The 16,603-nt window shown below is 36.3% G+C and overlaps 1 protein-coding gene across 4 annotated transcripts in view; it reads left to right on the forward strand.

Moving 5' to 3' along the window:
• MAP4K3 (mitogen-activated protein kinase kinase kinase kinase 3) overlaps positions 1–16,603 on the forward strand; it is a 190,500-nt gene that overhangs the window by 116,346 nt on the left and 57,551 nt on the right. For all 4 annotated transcript variants that reach the window (XM_027113315.1, XM_027113316.1, XM_027113317.1 and 1 more), the window contains 6 exons: positions 997–1,039; positions 2,567–2,639; positions 13,781–13,912; positions 14,110–14,172; positions 14,258–14,339; positions 14,442–14,552. In XM_027113315.1, the coding sequence (XP_026969116.1) occupies positions 997–1,039; positions 2,567–2,639; positions 13,781–13,912; positions 14,110–14,172; positions 14,258–14,339; positions 14,442–14,552 (504 nt within the window). The remainder of the gene's footprint in view (positions 1–996; positions 1,040–2,566; positions 2,640–13,780; positions 13,913–14,109; positions 14,173–14,257; positions 14,340–14,441; positions 14,553–16,603) is intronic.

Consider the following 16,603-nt stretch of genomic DNA (forward strand, 5'->3'; position numbering starts at 1 on the left):
TCTAGATAGCTAGGGCCTAATTCAAGTTGAAATCCCTACTCTAGTTTCTTTTTCCTTTTTCTCATTTCTCCCGTTACTCCTTAGAGTTGCAGTAATATCAAGGGGTGCAGGTTTGGGTTATTTCTTCCTCTTTTGGGGGCTGGAAGGGGTTTCCTAGTATTTGTTACCCCGACCTTATACTTACAAAATTGATTGCATCCTGAACCATAACGGATTACTTTTGCTTCCTCATTTAAAAGTTGCCCAGAGGCGGGACAGGGGTGGGGAGCCTGTAGTACCTTTGAGAGGCAGTATTTCTACCTCCTCCAAAAGCTCTCAGTTTTTTGAAGATGAAGTCATTATTATCACCTTCTTCTTTGAGCTTAGGTCAAGAAGCAAAAGTGGATAAAAATGCTGCTAGGTCATGCAAACAGGTGACATTTTAATTCTGTGGGACTGTGCCTAGTTGTTTATGTATTGAATGGCCCCATACTCTGGGCAGAGACACATTAGGATGGACAGCCCCACAGACTAAGTAGTAAGGTTCAGTCTTACACATTAGCATTGGTTCAACTGATGTTAAGTACCTAGAAAGGGAGATGTGTTTTGGTGGATTTGGACAGGAAATGGCAATGAAGTTTAACATGTAATTCAAGGAACTGAATAATGCCATTGTAAGGTAACAGTTTAGTATAGTGACAGCGCTTAATCAGTAAGAAAATAGCATTCAGATTAAAACTAATATGCCACTTTCATAATAACATTCATATTATTTTAATAGCAGCTTTTTGCAAGGCAGAACATTATGTAGGGATAGTCAAATTGCCTAAAAAGTGGACAGTAAATTTTCCTATGAATGTAATGGTTTAACATTTCAATTGGGCCTACTATAAATCGTCAGTATTTCTAGGGTTAAGCCTGCCACTTGTGATTATTTTAAATATATATATTTAATCTTCTATATGTGCTTTCTGATAAAATGTTTCCTACTTTAACTGAAATGTTCTCACTTTGAAGGGAGCTAACATTCTGTTAACGGATAATGGTCATGTGAAATTAGGTAAGTAAATTTTAATTTCGTCACTTGCACAAATTTATTCCAAAACATAGTAAGTTTATGTTTTCCTCTCCAGGACTAGGTTTCCCCTCCCTCAGCAGCATCTATATATCTTTAGGTGGAAATCTCACTGCGGGACATGACATATGTAATCTCTCTGTATCTATTTCTTCTTCTCTTAAGTGGGGATAAAGTCTATCCTTCACATGGGACAGATTCATTATAAAGATATAGTGAAATAATATCCCTTAAAAATTCTTTCACCTCTAACCCTAGGAGTGGGACTTCTAGTAAGAAATCTATACGAGATTACCTTGTGACCAAAAAATAAGGCAAACAAACAAAAGCCAAAAACTCAGTAATGCAAAAAATCCTACCTGCTTACACAAGCTTTTAAAATGAAACACTGTATTAGTTATATAAGAATGTAATTTAGATGCTGAATCGTGCTTTATTTGAAACTGTAACTTTTATTTTGTAACTTTTGATTGTCAAGTTATTAAAATAGTTCAATACCTAAGTAATAACTTAATCTGAAAGTTTAAGACAGGAAACATGTACAGTATAATAACTTTATAAACAAAGTTATGTCTGTTAGATATTAAATGAAGTATTTAATAACAAATATGAAAATTATTTTGAACTACATATCACTATAAAATCAAAATTCAAGCAAATATTTATCTTCTAAAAATATGATTAAACTATTTTGACCTATAGCCTATAATAGGGACTAATCAGATTTAAAAGTATCATAATTTACGTATAATAAAATTTTCCTAAGCTACCTCTAAATATGAGAAAAGCAGTTATCTAACTGTTGATGGCTTAGTGAACAGTTTCCATCTGCAATTTAAAATTTGTGTCAATATTATGTGCCTTACTCAAAGGCATCCTATATATAATATGTCTTAGTTTATAAAGATTTAGAAATCATCATTAAAAAAACTAGAAAATATTAGAACTCAATATACTTAAAAAATAGCAACATAAAAATAAACTGACATAAAAATAAATTTCTTGATAGTGATTGTTATTGGTATTAGAATATATTGCTAAGGTAAGATTTTGGGGAATATTCTGTTTGTCTTTTCACGGTAGATAGATTTACCAATAGAGATTTTGTTTTTTTTAATGTCAGTTGTTATGTATCTGGCAGGAAGTGAATGGAATGTATTCCTACTTAAGGTCCCTTCCAGTGATTTTCCTTGAATTTCAGGTCCTGGGAATTAGAAATTATAACATTAAATCTGGCAGGTTAGATTCTCTCAGTTGTCTCTTCCTCATCAAAATTATTTGATCTTGACTTTTGTTGTCATTTGATTCATGTGGGGATGTATGGGAATCCATTTGGCTATCATACGCACTATTTTGTGATATTTTAATGCTAGTCCATTAGAGTTACAAATTTTAATGTGATGTTTGAGAATATCTCATTTCTGTGAAATTAATTTAATGGAAATAATTATATGTTACTTTTAAATAATTTTACTTTATTTTATTTTCTAAACGTGTCTCTTTTTTTAATAGCTGATTTTGGAGTGTCTGCTCAGATAACAGCTACAATTGCCAAACGGAAGTCTTTCATTGGTACACCATATTGGTAATTGTATTTTAATTGATAATTTAACTTTTTGTTTTTCTATCATTATTGTATGCAGTGTTTATTAAAAAATAGACTGAATGGTCAAAATTATTAGGACTAAAACAGATTAAGGAAGTCAGCAACAGGCTAAGTAATTTAGGCATATATACTTTTGGATGAATTACAATACATAGCCATAGAATATTCTCCATACTATTTTTTATTATGTGGAAAGGGCTTCAAAGATTGATATGCTTTTAGAAACCTTGATATAGTTCCAGTTTTGCCCAAAAAAAACCCAACTCCTGGTCCTACACATATTACATGTATTTTCACAGATTAGTCTGTACTCTGACGAATTTTTTAACATTATCTTATTCACAGTATTCCCTAGCTCAAAACTTTTTGACATATCTTGGTTGCACACAAGATCAAGTACATATTTCTTGGCATTTGGAGTCTTCCGGTGTCTGGCCTCTGTCTGCCTCATTAACTTTATTTTTTTTTAATTAATTTATTTTATTTATTTATTTTTGGCTGTGTTGGGTCTTCGTTGCTGTGCACGGGCTTTCTCTAGTTGCTGCGAGTGGGGGCTGCTCTTCTTTTTGGTCCATGGGTTTCTCATTGCGGTGGCTTCTCTTGTTGCAGAGCACAGGCTCTAGGCACGGGCTTCAGTAGTGGTGGCGCGTGGGCTTAGTTGCTTCGCGTCATGTGGGATCCTCCCAGACTAGGGATCGAACCCATGTCCCCTGCATTGGCAGGCGGATTCTTAACCACTGCACCACCTGGCAAGTCCCTGCCTCATTAACTTTAAGTTCTACTAGTTGCCTCCACAGACCTTCCTCTCTAGCCATGTTTTTGTCTGCTGGGTGTTCTTTGATCATTGTATACAAACTATCTTATTCATGCATTTATTTGTTCAATAAATGTTTTTACCACTTACTATGTGCCAGATATGCTGTTAGTCATTGTGCATATAGTGGTGGATAGGTATAGAGCTTTTTAGCACACATGATTCCCTTGAAGTAAGGGCACTCTGGAAGTCTTAACATTCTTTAGCTTAAGTGCTACCATTCCTCCCCCAGTGCCCTCCTGATCTGCCTCCTCAGCAGTGGGATAGCACTAATCTAGATGACTTCTTTTCATGTTTAAGATATGATGTATACCATTTTTGATATTTGTCTTTTTATCAAACAGGTACATACTTTAAAAGTCAAATACTGCTAAAGAGACAGATAAATTCTTCTAGTTGTGTCTTCTGCCATCTGTAGCATTATTATTATTTATAGGCTTTTTGTTACAATAGGTGAAGATTTTATTAATAGTTCTCATCATTCAGTCTTCTTATCCTTTCAGTGTACTTGCTGAGTCAATTATTATACTACTTTACACTTAACTGTCTTTAAAATTTTTTCTTATATCTAATAATTCTTTTATTTGCTTAGTTTGTATTTTTTATCCTTGGCCAAGACTTCCATACCTCCCCATATTCTGCAGTCTGAAAGATGCCTCTATATAATTTTCCAAGCCATAAATAGTCCTGATTTGGGGAGGTTTTATTTGCTTTGTTTAATTTGTTTTGTTTTTATTAAAGTTAAGTCTTCCTGGGGTCCTCCTCCCTCCTATTCCAATCTGAAATGTTTATTTTCTAGGATTTTTCCATAGCTTCGCCTTGGGAATTCATTTCCTGGAATCCAGGTCTTCTTCCTCCTTCACAAATTTCTCCCTCTCTCACGTTTTGATAAATTCCTGAGAAATTTGAGGGGTAAAAATTTTTGAGACTCTGCATGTCTAGCCTCACACACACGCGATTGATAATTTGGATGAATATGGCATTCTAGGTTGGAATTTTTGAAGCATTGCTCTAGTGTCTTTTCTCTGATGTTGATGGGAACTGTGGTGCCATTATGACACATGATTTTTATTTTTAACATCTTTATTTGAGTATAATTGCTTTACAATGTTCTATTAGTTTCTGCTGTATAACAAAGTGAATCAGCTATACGTTTACATGTATCCCCATATCCCTTCCTTCTTGCATCTCCCTCCCACCCCTCTAGGTGGTCACAAAGGACCGAGCTGATCTCCCTGTGCTATGCAGCTGCTTCCCACTAGCTATCTATTTTACATTTGGAAGTGTACACATGTCAGTGGTACTCTCTCACTTTGTCCCAGCTTACCCTTCCCCCCGCCATGTCCTCAAGTCCATTCTCTATGTCTGCGTCTTTATTCCTATCCTGCCCCTAGGCTCATCAGAACCATTTTGTTTTTTTAGATTCCATATAAATGTGTTAGCATATGGTATTTGTTTTTCTCTTTCTGACTTACTTCACTCTGTATGACAGACTCTAGGTCCATCCACCTCACTACAAATAGTTCAATTTCATTTCTTTTTATGGCTGAGTAATATTCCATTGTATATATCTGTCACATCTTCTTTATCCATTCATCTGTCAGTGGACACTTAGGTTGCTTCCATGTCCTGGCTATTGTAAATAGTGCTACAGTGAACATTGTGATACATGTCTCTTTTTGAATTATGGTTTTCTCAGGGTATATGCCCAGTAGTGGGATTGCTGGTCATATGGTAGTTCTATTTTAGTTTTTTAAGGAACCTCCATACTGTTTTCCATATCAGTGGCTGTATCAATTTCCATTCCCACCAACAGTCCAAGAGGATTCCCTTTTCTCCACACCCTCTCCAGCATTTATTGTTTGTAGATTTTTTTGATGATGGCCATTCTGACAGGTGTGAGGTGATACCTTATTGTAGTTTTGATTTCCATTTCTCTAATGATTAGTGATGTTGAGCATCCTTTCATGTGTTTGTTGGCAATCTGTATATCTTCTTTGGAGAAATGTCTATTTAGGTCTTCTGACCATTTTTGGATTGGGTTGTTTGTTGTTTTGACATTGAGCTTCATGAGCTGCCTTGTATTTTTGGAGATTAATCCTTTGTCAGTTGCTTCATTTGCAAATATTTTCTCCCATTCTGCGGGTTGTCTTTTCGTCTTTTTTATGGTTTCCTTTGCTATGCAAAAGCTTTTAAGTTTCATTAGGTTCTGTTTGTTTATTTTTATTTCCATTTCTCTAAGAGGTAGGTCAGAAAGGATCTTGCTGTAATTTATGTCATAGAATGTTCTGCCTATGTTTTCCTCTAAGAGTTTTATAGTGTCCAGTCTTACATTTAGGTCTTTCATCCATTTTGAGTTTATTTTTGTGTACGGTGTTAGGGAGTGTTCTAATATCATTCTTTTACATGTAGCTGTCCAGTTTTCCCAGCACCACTTATTGAAGTGGCTGTCTTTTCTCCATTGTATACCCTTGCCTCCTGTGTCATAGATTAGTTGACCATAGGTGCGTGGGTTTATCTCTGGGCTTTCTATCCTGTTCCATTGATGTATATTTCTGTTTTTGTGCCAGTACCATACTGTCTTGACTACTGTAGCTTTGTAGTATAGTCTGAAGTTAGGGAGCCTGATTCCTCCAGCTCCATTTTTCTTTCTCAAGATTACTTTGGCTATTCGGGGTCTTTTGTGTTTCCATACAAATTGTGAAATTTTTTGTTCTAGTTCTGTGAAAAATGCCATTAGTAGTTTGATAGGGATTGATTTGAATCTGTAGATTGCTTTGAATAGTAGAGTCATTTTCACAATGTTGATTCTTAATCCAAAAACATGGTATAATCTCTCCATCTGTTTGTATCATCTTTAATTTCTTTCATCAGTGTCTTATAGCTTTCTGCATACAGGTCTTTTGTCTCCTTAGGGAAGGTTTATTCCTAGGTATTTGATTCTTTTTGTTGCAATGGTAAATGAGAGTGTTTCCTTAATTCCTGTTTCAGATTTTTCATCAATAGTATATAGAAATGCAAGAGATTTCTGTGTATTAATTGTGTATCCTGCTACTTTACCAAATTCATGGACTAGCTCTGGTAGTTTTCTGGTAGCATCTTTAGGATTCTCTATGTATAGTATCATGTCATCTGCAAACAGTGACAGTTTTACTTCTTCTTTTCCGATTTGGATTCCTTTTATTTCTTTTTCTTCTCTGATTGCTGTGGCTAAAACTTCCAAAACTATGTTGAATAATAGTGGTGAGAGTGGGCAACCTTGTCTTCTTCCTGATCTTAGTGGAAATGGTTTCAGTTTTTCAGCATTGAGAATGATGTTGGCTGTGGGTTTGTCATATATGGCCTTTATTATGATGAGGTAAGTTCCCTCTGTGTCTACTTTGTGGAGAGTTTTTATCATAAATGTGTGTTGAATTTTGTCAAAAGCTTTTTCTGCATCTGTTGAGATTATCATATGGTTTTTATCCTTCAATTTGTTAATATGGTGTATCACATTGATTTATTTGCATATATTGAAGAATCCTTGCATTCATGGGAGAAACCCCACTTGATCATGGCGTATGATCATTTTAATGTGTTGTTGGATTCTGTTTGCTAATATTTTGTTGAGGATTTTTGCATCTATGTTCATCAGTGATATTGGCCTGTAGTTTTCTTTTTTTGTGATATCTTTGTCTGGTTTTGATATTAGGGTGATGGTGGCCTCGTAGAATGAGTTTGTGAGTGTTCTACCCTCTGCTATATTTTGGAAGAGTTTGAGAAGAATAGGTATTAGCTCTTCTCTAAATGTTTGATAGAATTCGCCTGTGAAGCCATCTGGTCCTGAACTATTGTTTGTTGAAGATTTTTCATCGAAGTCTCAATTTCAGTGCTTGTGATTGGTCTGTTTATATTTTCTGTTTCTTCCTGGTTGTCTTGGAAGGTTGTGCTTTTCTAAAAATTTGTCCACTGTTTCCAGGTTGTCCATTTTATTGGCATAGAGTTGCTTGTAGTAGTCCCTTATGATGCTTTGTATTTCTGCAGGGTCTGTTATTACTTCTCCTTTTTCATTTCTAATTCTGTTGATTTGAGTCTTCCCCCTTTTTTTCTTGATGAGTCTGGCTAATGGTTTATCAATTTTGATTATCTTCTCAAAAAACCAGCTTTTGTTTTTATTGATCTTTGGTATTGTTGCCTTCATTTCTTTTTCATTTATTTCTGGTCTTATCTTTATGATTTCTTTCCTTCTGCTAACTTTGGAGTTTTTTTGTTCTTTCTCTAATTGCTTTAGGTGTAAGGTTAGGTTGTTTATTTGAGATTTTTGTTGTTTCTTGAGGTAGGATTGTATTGCTATAAACTTCCCTCTTAGAACTGCTTTTGCTGCATTCCATAAGTTTTGGGTCGTCGTGTTTTCATTGTCATTTGTTTCTAGGTATTTTTTGATTCGCTCTTTTTCTTCCTCAGTGATCTCTTGGTTATTTAGTAGCATATTGTTTAGCCTCCATGTTTTTGTATTTTTTACAGTTTTTTTCCTGTTATTTCTATCTAGTCTCTTAGCATTGTGGTCAGAAAAGATACTTCATATGATTTCAATTTTCTTAAATTTACCGAGGCTTGATTTGTGACCCAAGATATGATCTATCCTGCAGAATGTTCCATGAGCACTTGAGAAGAAAGTATATTCTGTTGTTTTTGGATGGATAGTCCTATAAATATCAATTAAGTCCATCTTGTTTAATATGTCATTTAAAGCTTGTTTTCCTTATTTATTTTCATTTTGGATGATCTGTCCATGGTGAAAGTGGGGTGTTAAAGTCCCCTACTATGAATGTGTTACTGTCGATTTCCCCTTTTCTGGCTGTTAACATTTTCCTTATGTATTGAGGTGCTCCTATGTTGGGTGCATAAATATTTACAATTGGTAAATCTTCTCCTTGGATTGATCCCTTGGTCATTATGGAGTGTCCTTCTTTGTCTCTTGTAATGGTCTTTATTTTAAAGTCTATTTTGTCTGATATGAGAACTGCTGCTCCAGCTTTCTTTTGATTTCCATTTGCATGGAATATTTTTTTCCATCCCCTCACTTTCAGTCTGTATGTGTCCCTAGGTCTGAGGTGAGTCTCTTGTAGACAGCATATATATGAGTTTTGTTTTTGTATCCATTCAGCCAGTCTGTGTCTTTTGGTTGGAGCATTTAATCCATTTACATTTAAGGAAATTATCGATATATATGTTCCTATTACCATTTTCTTAATTGTTTGGGGTTGTTTTTGTAGGTCTTTTCCTTCTCTTGTGTTTCCTCCCTAGGGACGTTCCTTTAGCATTTGTTGTAGAGCTGGTTTGGTGGTGCTGAATTCTCTTAACTTTTGCTTGTTTGTAAAGGTTTTAATTTCTCTATTGAATCTGAATGAGATCCTTGCTTGGTAGAGTAATTTTGGTTGTAGGTTTTTCCCTTTCATCGCTTTAAATATGTCCTGCCACTCCCTTCTGGCTTGCAGAGTTTCTGCTGAAAGATCAGCTGTTAACCTTAAGGGAATTCCCTTGTATGTTATTTGTTGCTTTTCCCTTGCTGCTTTTAATATTTTTTCTTTGTATTTAATTTTTGATAGTTTGATTAATGTATGTCTTGCCATGTTTCTCCATGGATTTATCCTGTAATGGACTCTCTGTGCTTCCTGGACTTGATTGACTACTTCCTTTCCCATATTAGGGGAGTTTTCAACTATAATCTCTTCAAATATTTTCTCAGTCCCTTTCTTTTTCTCTTCTTCTTCTGGGATCCCTATAATTCAAATGTTGGTGCATTTAATGTTGTCCCAGAGGTCTCTGAGACTGTCTTCAATTCTTTTCATTCTTTTTTCTTTATTCTGCTCTGTGGTAGTTATTTCCATATTTTATCTTCCAGGTCCCTTATGTGTTCTTCTGCCTCAATTATCCTGCTATTGATTCCTTCTAGAGAATTTTAATCTCATTTATTGTGTTGTTCATCACTGTTTCTTTGCTCTTTAGTTCTTCTAGATCCGTGTTAAACGTTTCTTGTATTTTCTGCATTCTATTTCCAAGATTTTGGATCATCTTTACTATCATTACTCTGAATTCTTTTTCAGGTAGACTGCCTGTTTCCTCTTCATTTGTTTGGTGTGGTGGGTTCTTACCTTTCTCCTTCATCTGTTGCGTATTTCTCTGTCTTCTCATTTTGCTTAACTTAATGTGTTTGGGGTCTCCTTTTTGCAGGCTGCGGGTTTGTAGTTACCGTTTTTTTTTGGTGTCTGCCCCCATTGGGTAAGGTTGGTTCAGTGGGTTGTGTAGGCTTCCTGGTGGAGGGGACTGGTGCCTGTGTTCTGGTGGATGAGGCTGGATCTTGTCTTTCTGGTGGGCAGGACCACGTCCGGTGGTGTGTTTTGGGGTGTCTGTGAGCTTATTATTATTTTAGGCAGCCTTTCTGCTAGTAGATGGGGTTGTGTTCCCATCTTGCTAGTGGTTTGGCATAGGGTGTCCAGCACTGGAGCTTGCAGGTTGTTGAGTGGACCTGGGTCTTAGCGTTGAAACAGAGATCTCTGAGAGCTTTCGCTGATTGATATTATGTGGGACCAGGAGGTCTCTGGTGGTCCAATGTCCTGAACTTGGCTCTCCCACCTCAGATGCTTAGGCTTGACACCCAGCTGGAGCAGCAAGACCCTGTCAGCCACACAGCCAAGAGGGCTCCGCTCACATCACCTTACTTTTCCCTCTTGCCACTGGACTATGTGTGGACCACCGCCCCATCCTCATCACAGAGGGATGCTTTCATATAGGTAGATGTGGAAGGAATGCGTCACACACTGGTGGAGAGGTGGGGGGGCTGGCAGCCGATGGGCTCCAAAACTGGCTGAAACTGTTGACACATGATATTTGAATGTAACCCCTCCCTACTAGAATCTTTTTGATGGTTTGGTATTACATGGTAGTGTACTTCAGAATATTTTTGTTTTTTTTTTTGTCTTTTTTATTTTTTTTTTTTTTTTTTTTTTTTGCCGTACGCGGACCTCTCACTGCTGTGGCCTCTCCCTTTGCGGAGCACAGGCTCCGGACGCGCAGGCTCAGCAGCCATGGCTCACAGGCCCAGCCGCTCTGCGGCATGTGGGATCTTCCCAGACCGGGGCATGAACCCATGTCCCCTGCATCAGCAGGCGGACTCTCAACCACTGCACCACCAGGGAAGCCCTGTCATTTTTACTTTTATTCATTGTACTTGGCATTTGTGCTTTTCAATCAGGGTTCGTGCCTTTCAGTTCTGGGAAGTATTCTTGCATTACTTCTTTGATAATTTCTTTGCTTTACTTTTTCCTTCTCTCTCTTTCTGAAACTCATTAGTTATATCTTGGATCACTTGGATTAATCCATTAATTTTCTGTCACTTTTTAAAAGTCATTTTTGTTCTTATTTCTATAAGATTTCCAAAGCTTTTGAGACTCATGCTTTCATGATGGAGGCTTCCCTCAAATGTCTAGTAACCCTTTTCTTCTGGTTTACATTGAAGAGCAAGGCACTTAAAGCTGATTTGTAGCCGTGTGTGCATGGGATGTAGCATGTAAACCCAGTTTTTAGTGTCCCGGAAATGAGTAAGTGAAGGAAGCTGAGGAACTCATTGTTATACACAGACTTCTACTGCTCGCAGCCCCTGCTCCCCTTTGTTCCTGATATGTCTGAGTCTGAAGCCCCTCGTCCAGTTTCTGTTGGTCTTTATCCAGTAGGAATGGGGAAGGAGTAATTGCTGGGCCTTAACAGATGAGAAGAGGAATCTGGTGGACTAACTATTCATTATTTAGACTTGACATTTGCAAATATACCTGTTTTCAACCTCAAGCTTAACTCTGCTTTTGTAAGTTTCTAACCCTAATTTGTCAGCCTTTCTGGGATTCTTAGGGGCTGAGAACCAGCTAGTTGGAACCTAGTCATCAGTAAAGTAGTAACTGACGTACATTAAATTTTACATATTTCTGGGGTTCTTGGCTTGCTAGTTGGTCTTGTCCTCTACACACACTTAGGTTTGTCCTTCTTCCTATTTGCCACATCATTTACTATTATTTCATTTCCAGTCCAAATATGTCTTCTGGATTTTTCAAAGGTGATACGTTTATATTTCTCTTTTTTGTTCTTATTTTTCGGGGTTGATTTCTGAGAGGAATAAGAGCTTAAAGAGCTATCTGTTATTATTTTTAGATACTCTGTCTCCTCAGTTTGATTTTAAACATCTGGAGGAACTCTCATTGAATCTCCAGGGTCTAGCATGATTCTCTACACATGCTTAGTAAATGTTTGTTGATGATAACTGATCTCCAACTGAAGCTTCAGAGATAAAAAACTAATGTCATTCTTCTAATGATAGAGTAGGTAGTATCTTGGGAGCATGTGAAATTGCGAATTAGGCAAAATAATGTTTTGGAACGCTCCGACTCTTCAACTCTCTCTAGTATCATGTCTTTCCCACCTAAACTCTAGGGATATAGGATAGAATGGAATCTCTCATTCATTGTGACTAAGGTTGGCAGTTATTCAGTTAATCAAAAAAGTCTGTGGAATTGGCAAATCTCAAAATTAATACACTACACATGTACCTTAAACATTTTATTTCAATTTAAGCATGTGAGTGTACTTTTTTTTTTTCCCCCAATCATTTGATGTAGGACCAAGGCCTTTCCTTTGCGTAGATAACTAGTTAGATGTAAATCATCCACATTTCCTGGTTTGTGTTTCTCTAAAATGCAGCCACATACAAAGCATGTGACTTTTCCAGTCAGGTTTATTGAGGTATAAATTTAGACTCATTAGGTGTACAGTTCTATGAACTTTGAGACACGCTGTGGTAGTGAAAAATGCCACCACAATCCGTGTAAAACATAGGTACCCATCACCCAGGAAAGTTTCCTTTTGTGCCCTTCTCGTAAATTCTTTTGGCCCGTCTCTAGCCTCTGGCAACACCTGATCTGATTTCTGTCTCTACAGTTTTGCCTTTCCCCCAGTGTCATACAGATGGAATTATGCAGTCTGTAGCCTTCCTAATCTTTTACAGCTATCATTTTCTTAACCTCATTTGCCAGATTTTTTTGTTTTTTTTGTCTTTAGAAACTTGTCTTTAACAAGTTTTTCTAAAGCATACACTTTAATTTTCATAACAGCTTACTCTTTTTACCTTCACAATAAATTAGTTTTTATTATATTTAATTAGATTATTTATAATAACAAACATAACAAATAAACAGGTTCAGAGATGACTCAGTTGATTGCGGTAAGCATGCAACTTAACTGGCAGGAGTACAAGTGCACTGGGTGGAATCTTTCACTCATATTTTTATAGAGGAAGGGAGAACATCAGCTGCTGTGGCCAGCTAGTTAAGAATATGTCACCAGTGTACTTCCATCCTCTACTGGGGCATTTCCACAGCTGGCTGGACTCTAGCTATCAATAAAGATTAAAAACATTTTAAGACCAAGCATTTAGAAAGTTAGAGGGATTTTTTTTTTTTTTGGTTAACTTACTGACATATTTGACTTTCCTGAAATCATACCAGGAAAACAAACATACTTGTAAGGCTGCCTGTTTAACTCACACTTTTGATATGTAAGAGTTCAAATGTTTATCTCAAGTAGTTCTTTTCAAAACTACTGCTTAGGATTTGAAATTTTTTATATTTGAAAATCAACATAATTATTTAATAAAATACAAATTTATAGAGGTATAATTAGAATAAGACTACAGTAAAGTTGAAAGAAACAAGAAAAATACTGAATTCAGGTAACTTTCATCTGAATAAATATATATTTTTAAAAGCACTCATTTTTATAACTTTTCACCAACCACTTAAGTTTATAGTAAATGTGAGTTAGGTACTACATGAAGATTCTTGGTGCCCCAATAAATAGTATTGGTCAAGTGAAAACAGTCGGAGGCCAGATTGCAGTTTATTGACGTAAGAAGGAAGAGCTAAAAATGATAAGTTATTTACTACATGTTATGTCTCTGTAGAATTCTGCATGTACAGAGGAAGAGAGAGATTGGGATGTGGACAGATTGGTACATGTCGCTCTGTTATAGTTGTAAATTTTTATAAACCTTTATCGTAAATAGCTTAAAGTAACAAAGGAGAAATCAGGAGGGGCTTGGGATGGAGAGTCTTATGAGATGTTGAGATCTTGGGAAATATGAGCCATTTAAGTACTACATACTTATTTTTCAGATGTCAGGGCCTAAATAGGCCTCAGCTTACATAGTGATGGTGTGCCTCTGATGGGAATAAGAAGGAAAATGCAATAAATAGATTTTTCTTTTCTGGACTATTTCCTTCAGGATGGCTCCAGAAGTCGCAGCCGTTGAGAGGAAAGGCGGGTACAATCAGCTTTGTGATCTCTGGGCAGTGGGGATCACTGCCATAGAACTTGCTGAGCTGCAGCCTCCTATGTTTGACTTACACCCAATGAGGTCAGTGTGTCATAGTTAAAGAATCCTGTGCTTAAATTAAGGTCGCCTCCCCCCCTCCCAGTATTATTTATTATGTCATGAACAAGTAATATTCTTAGTCTTGCTTTACCTTATTTGGGAATTATAGTAATAGAATTAATATTATATATTAAAATATGCAATCTTAAAATGCTGTGTAACGGTTGTTGATTTTTCAGAGCATTATTTCTAATGACAAAAAGCAATTTTCAGCCTCCTAAACTAAAGGATAAAATGAAGTGGTAAGTATTTTTGTGTTATTTACTTTTATAGTCATGAGCAAAAAAATAATTGAAATTTTAAAATCTGATTTTCAAAATTTCTTAGGTCAAATAGTTTTCATCATTTTGTGAAAATGGCACTTACCAAAAATCCAAAAAAAAGACCTACTGCTGAAAAGCTACTACAGGTATTATTTTTGCCCTGAAATATATCTTTTTTCAAAATATAAAATGTCACTCAAACAGACTTCTAATAAGTTGTTCTGTACTATGTTATTTTATTTTTATAGCACCCGTTTGTCACACAGCCTTTGACACGGTCTTTGGCAATCGAACTGTTGGATAAAGTGAATAATCCAGATCATTCCACTTACCATGATTTTGATGATGATGATCCTGAGGTAGGAACTGTTTTTACCAAGTAATATATAACATACATGTATATATGTATGTACATCTGAAAACTCAGTTCTTTTAAGTTCTGAATCTAGTTTAAATCAACTCTTGAGGGAAGATTAGCTCCTTGCCTTTGGAAGTCATGAGCTGGATTTTTCCTGTTGACTACTTATAGAGTCTGTTTTCTGAAAATGGCAAAGGCAGAATTATCTAATCTACTTCTTGAAATTACTGTAGTTTTTTTAAAGTAGTCATTTTAGATGAAGTTGCAAATAAATAATCCATTGTAAAAGAGAATGAAAATGGGAAGCACCTACACAAGATGTTAGAATATACATAAAATTTCTGTTCCATTTTCTTCTCAAAAAGAATCCTTGTACAATACTTCATGAGTTATTAGTGGTTAGTAGAAAGTATAGGATTGACTTTGTTAGTGACTATTACCCTAATTGTCTGCTGTAGACGTGTTTAAAAATGAGCCAGTGTAGTTAGAGAATTAAATAACCCTAGTATCATGGGAGCATTGGTATGAATGGAAGCTTCACTTCGGCTGGCATATGTAACATTCCTAACTCAGCTAATAATTGTGGCACCTAAGATAAACTCAGTATATGTGACATGTCAGAATTCTGTTATTGGGTCTGTAACTGAGCTGGATAGCCTTGAACTTGACTGGCTTTTGGAAGGTTCTTAAAATGGTGTAAATTCCATTGATGATACTGAAGGAATGATAGCTCTCAGTGGTCAGAAAGGTGGTCTCAGATTGTCTTAGGTAAGAGAGAACCTTTCTATCAATTCATCATTGTTCTAGCTTGTCATCTTTATACAACTATAAATAAGCTACTATCCCTTTGTTTAAAGGTCTGGAAAAGCATTTGAAAACAAAAAACTTAAGAATTGTAAAGTATTATTGACTTTATACTAGGGAGAAATTGGGTTTTGTTGTTTTGCTTTATAAATTCTTCTATAATTTAATATACAGGTGTTCCTTCATTTGCATGGTAGTAAAGGACTGTACAAATGACCAAGTAAGGTGAAATCCTGCAAAGCGATCTTTTTTTTTTTTTTGAAAGGATCCAACAGCATTTTTTTGCATGTAAATTTATTTATTTATGGCTGCATTGGGTCTTTGTTGCTGAGCGGGGCTTTCTCTAGTTGCGGTGAGCAGGGGCTACTCTTCTTTACAGTGCACGGGCTTCTCATTGTGGTGGCTTCTCTTGTGGTGGAGCACGGGCTCTAGGCGCGAGGGCTTCAGTAGTTGTGGCATGTGGTCTCAATAGTTGTGACTCTCGGGCTCTAGAGCGCAGGCTCAGTAGCTGTGGTGCACGGGCTTAGTTGCTCCGCAGCATGTGGGATCTTCCCGGACCAGGGCTCGAACCCGTGTCCCCTGCATTGGCAGGCAGACTCTCAACCACTGCGCCACCAGGGACGTCCCCTGCAAAGCAATCTTAATACTCAAGGAGAAAAATTATAATTGTTTTGTGACCTTAAAAAATTTGTGTTAGAAGATTAAAAACTCTCTTATTGTCAGTTTTAAATGTATAGGGGAATGAAAAAATAGTAAAACTAAAATTTTATTTAGTACATTGTAAAGTATTAGAACCTGTGAGAATTGTTTCTTTTCTTTGTTTAAAAAAAAAAAAAACCACTTCCATGGATTGTTTCATTATCAAGTAGTCTGTTTATTGAGTAGATTGCATAGTGTTTGCCTTCTTCTTGTCATATAACTTTATGACACAGAACAAGTATCTTCTTTATGCTTTGGTGAATGTCAGATTCCTTTCTAAGTTCAGATCAGCTTCCAGTATTTTATCCTTTGAACTTTCAGTGCATGAAATAATCTCAGTATTCCTGTGATGTGAAATTTTTTGCTAGCGCCCCTTCTTTTGGGGCACCTTCATCCTTTTTATCAGAACGTCTTTCTTCACTTATGTCAGGTTCAGCCTCACTAAGTTACCCTGGCTGTGTGTCCACAGTCTCTTGAACAGTGGCAGCGTCAGCATTCTCACAGTCAGCTATTTTCTCCTGTAACTTCATTTATGTTTGATTCAAACTT

Source organism: Aethalodelphis obliquidens, unplaced genomic scaffold (genome assembly GCF_003676395.1).
Source record: "Aethalodelphis obliquidens isolate GAN/ISIS:26980383/991018 unplaced genomic scaffold, ASM367639v1 scaffold12, whole genome shotgun sequence".
Classification (NCBI taxonomy): Eukaryota; Metazoa; Chordata; class Mammalia; order Artiodactyla; family Delphinidae; genus Aethalodelphis; species Aethalodelphis obliquidens.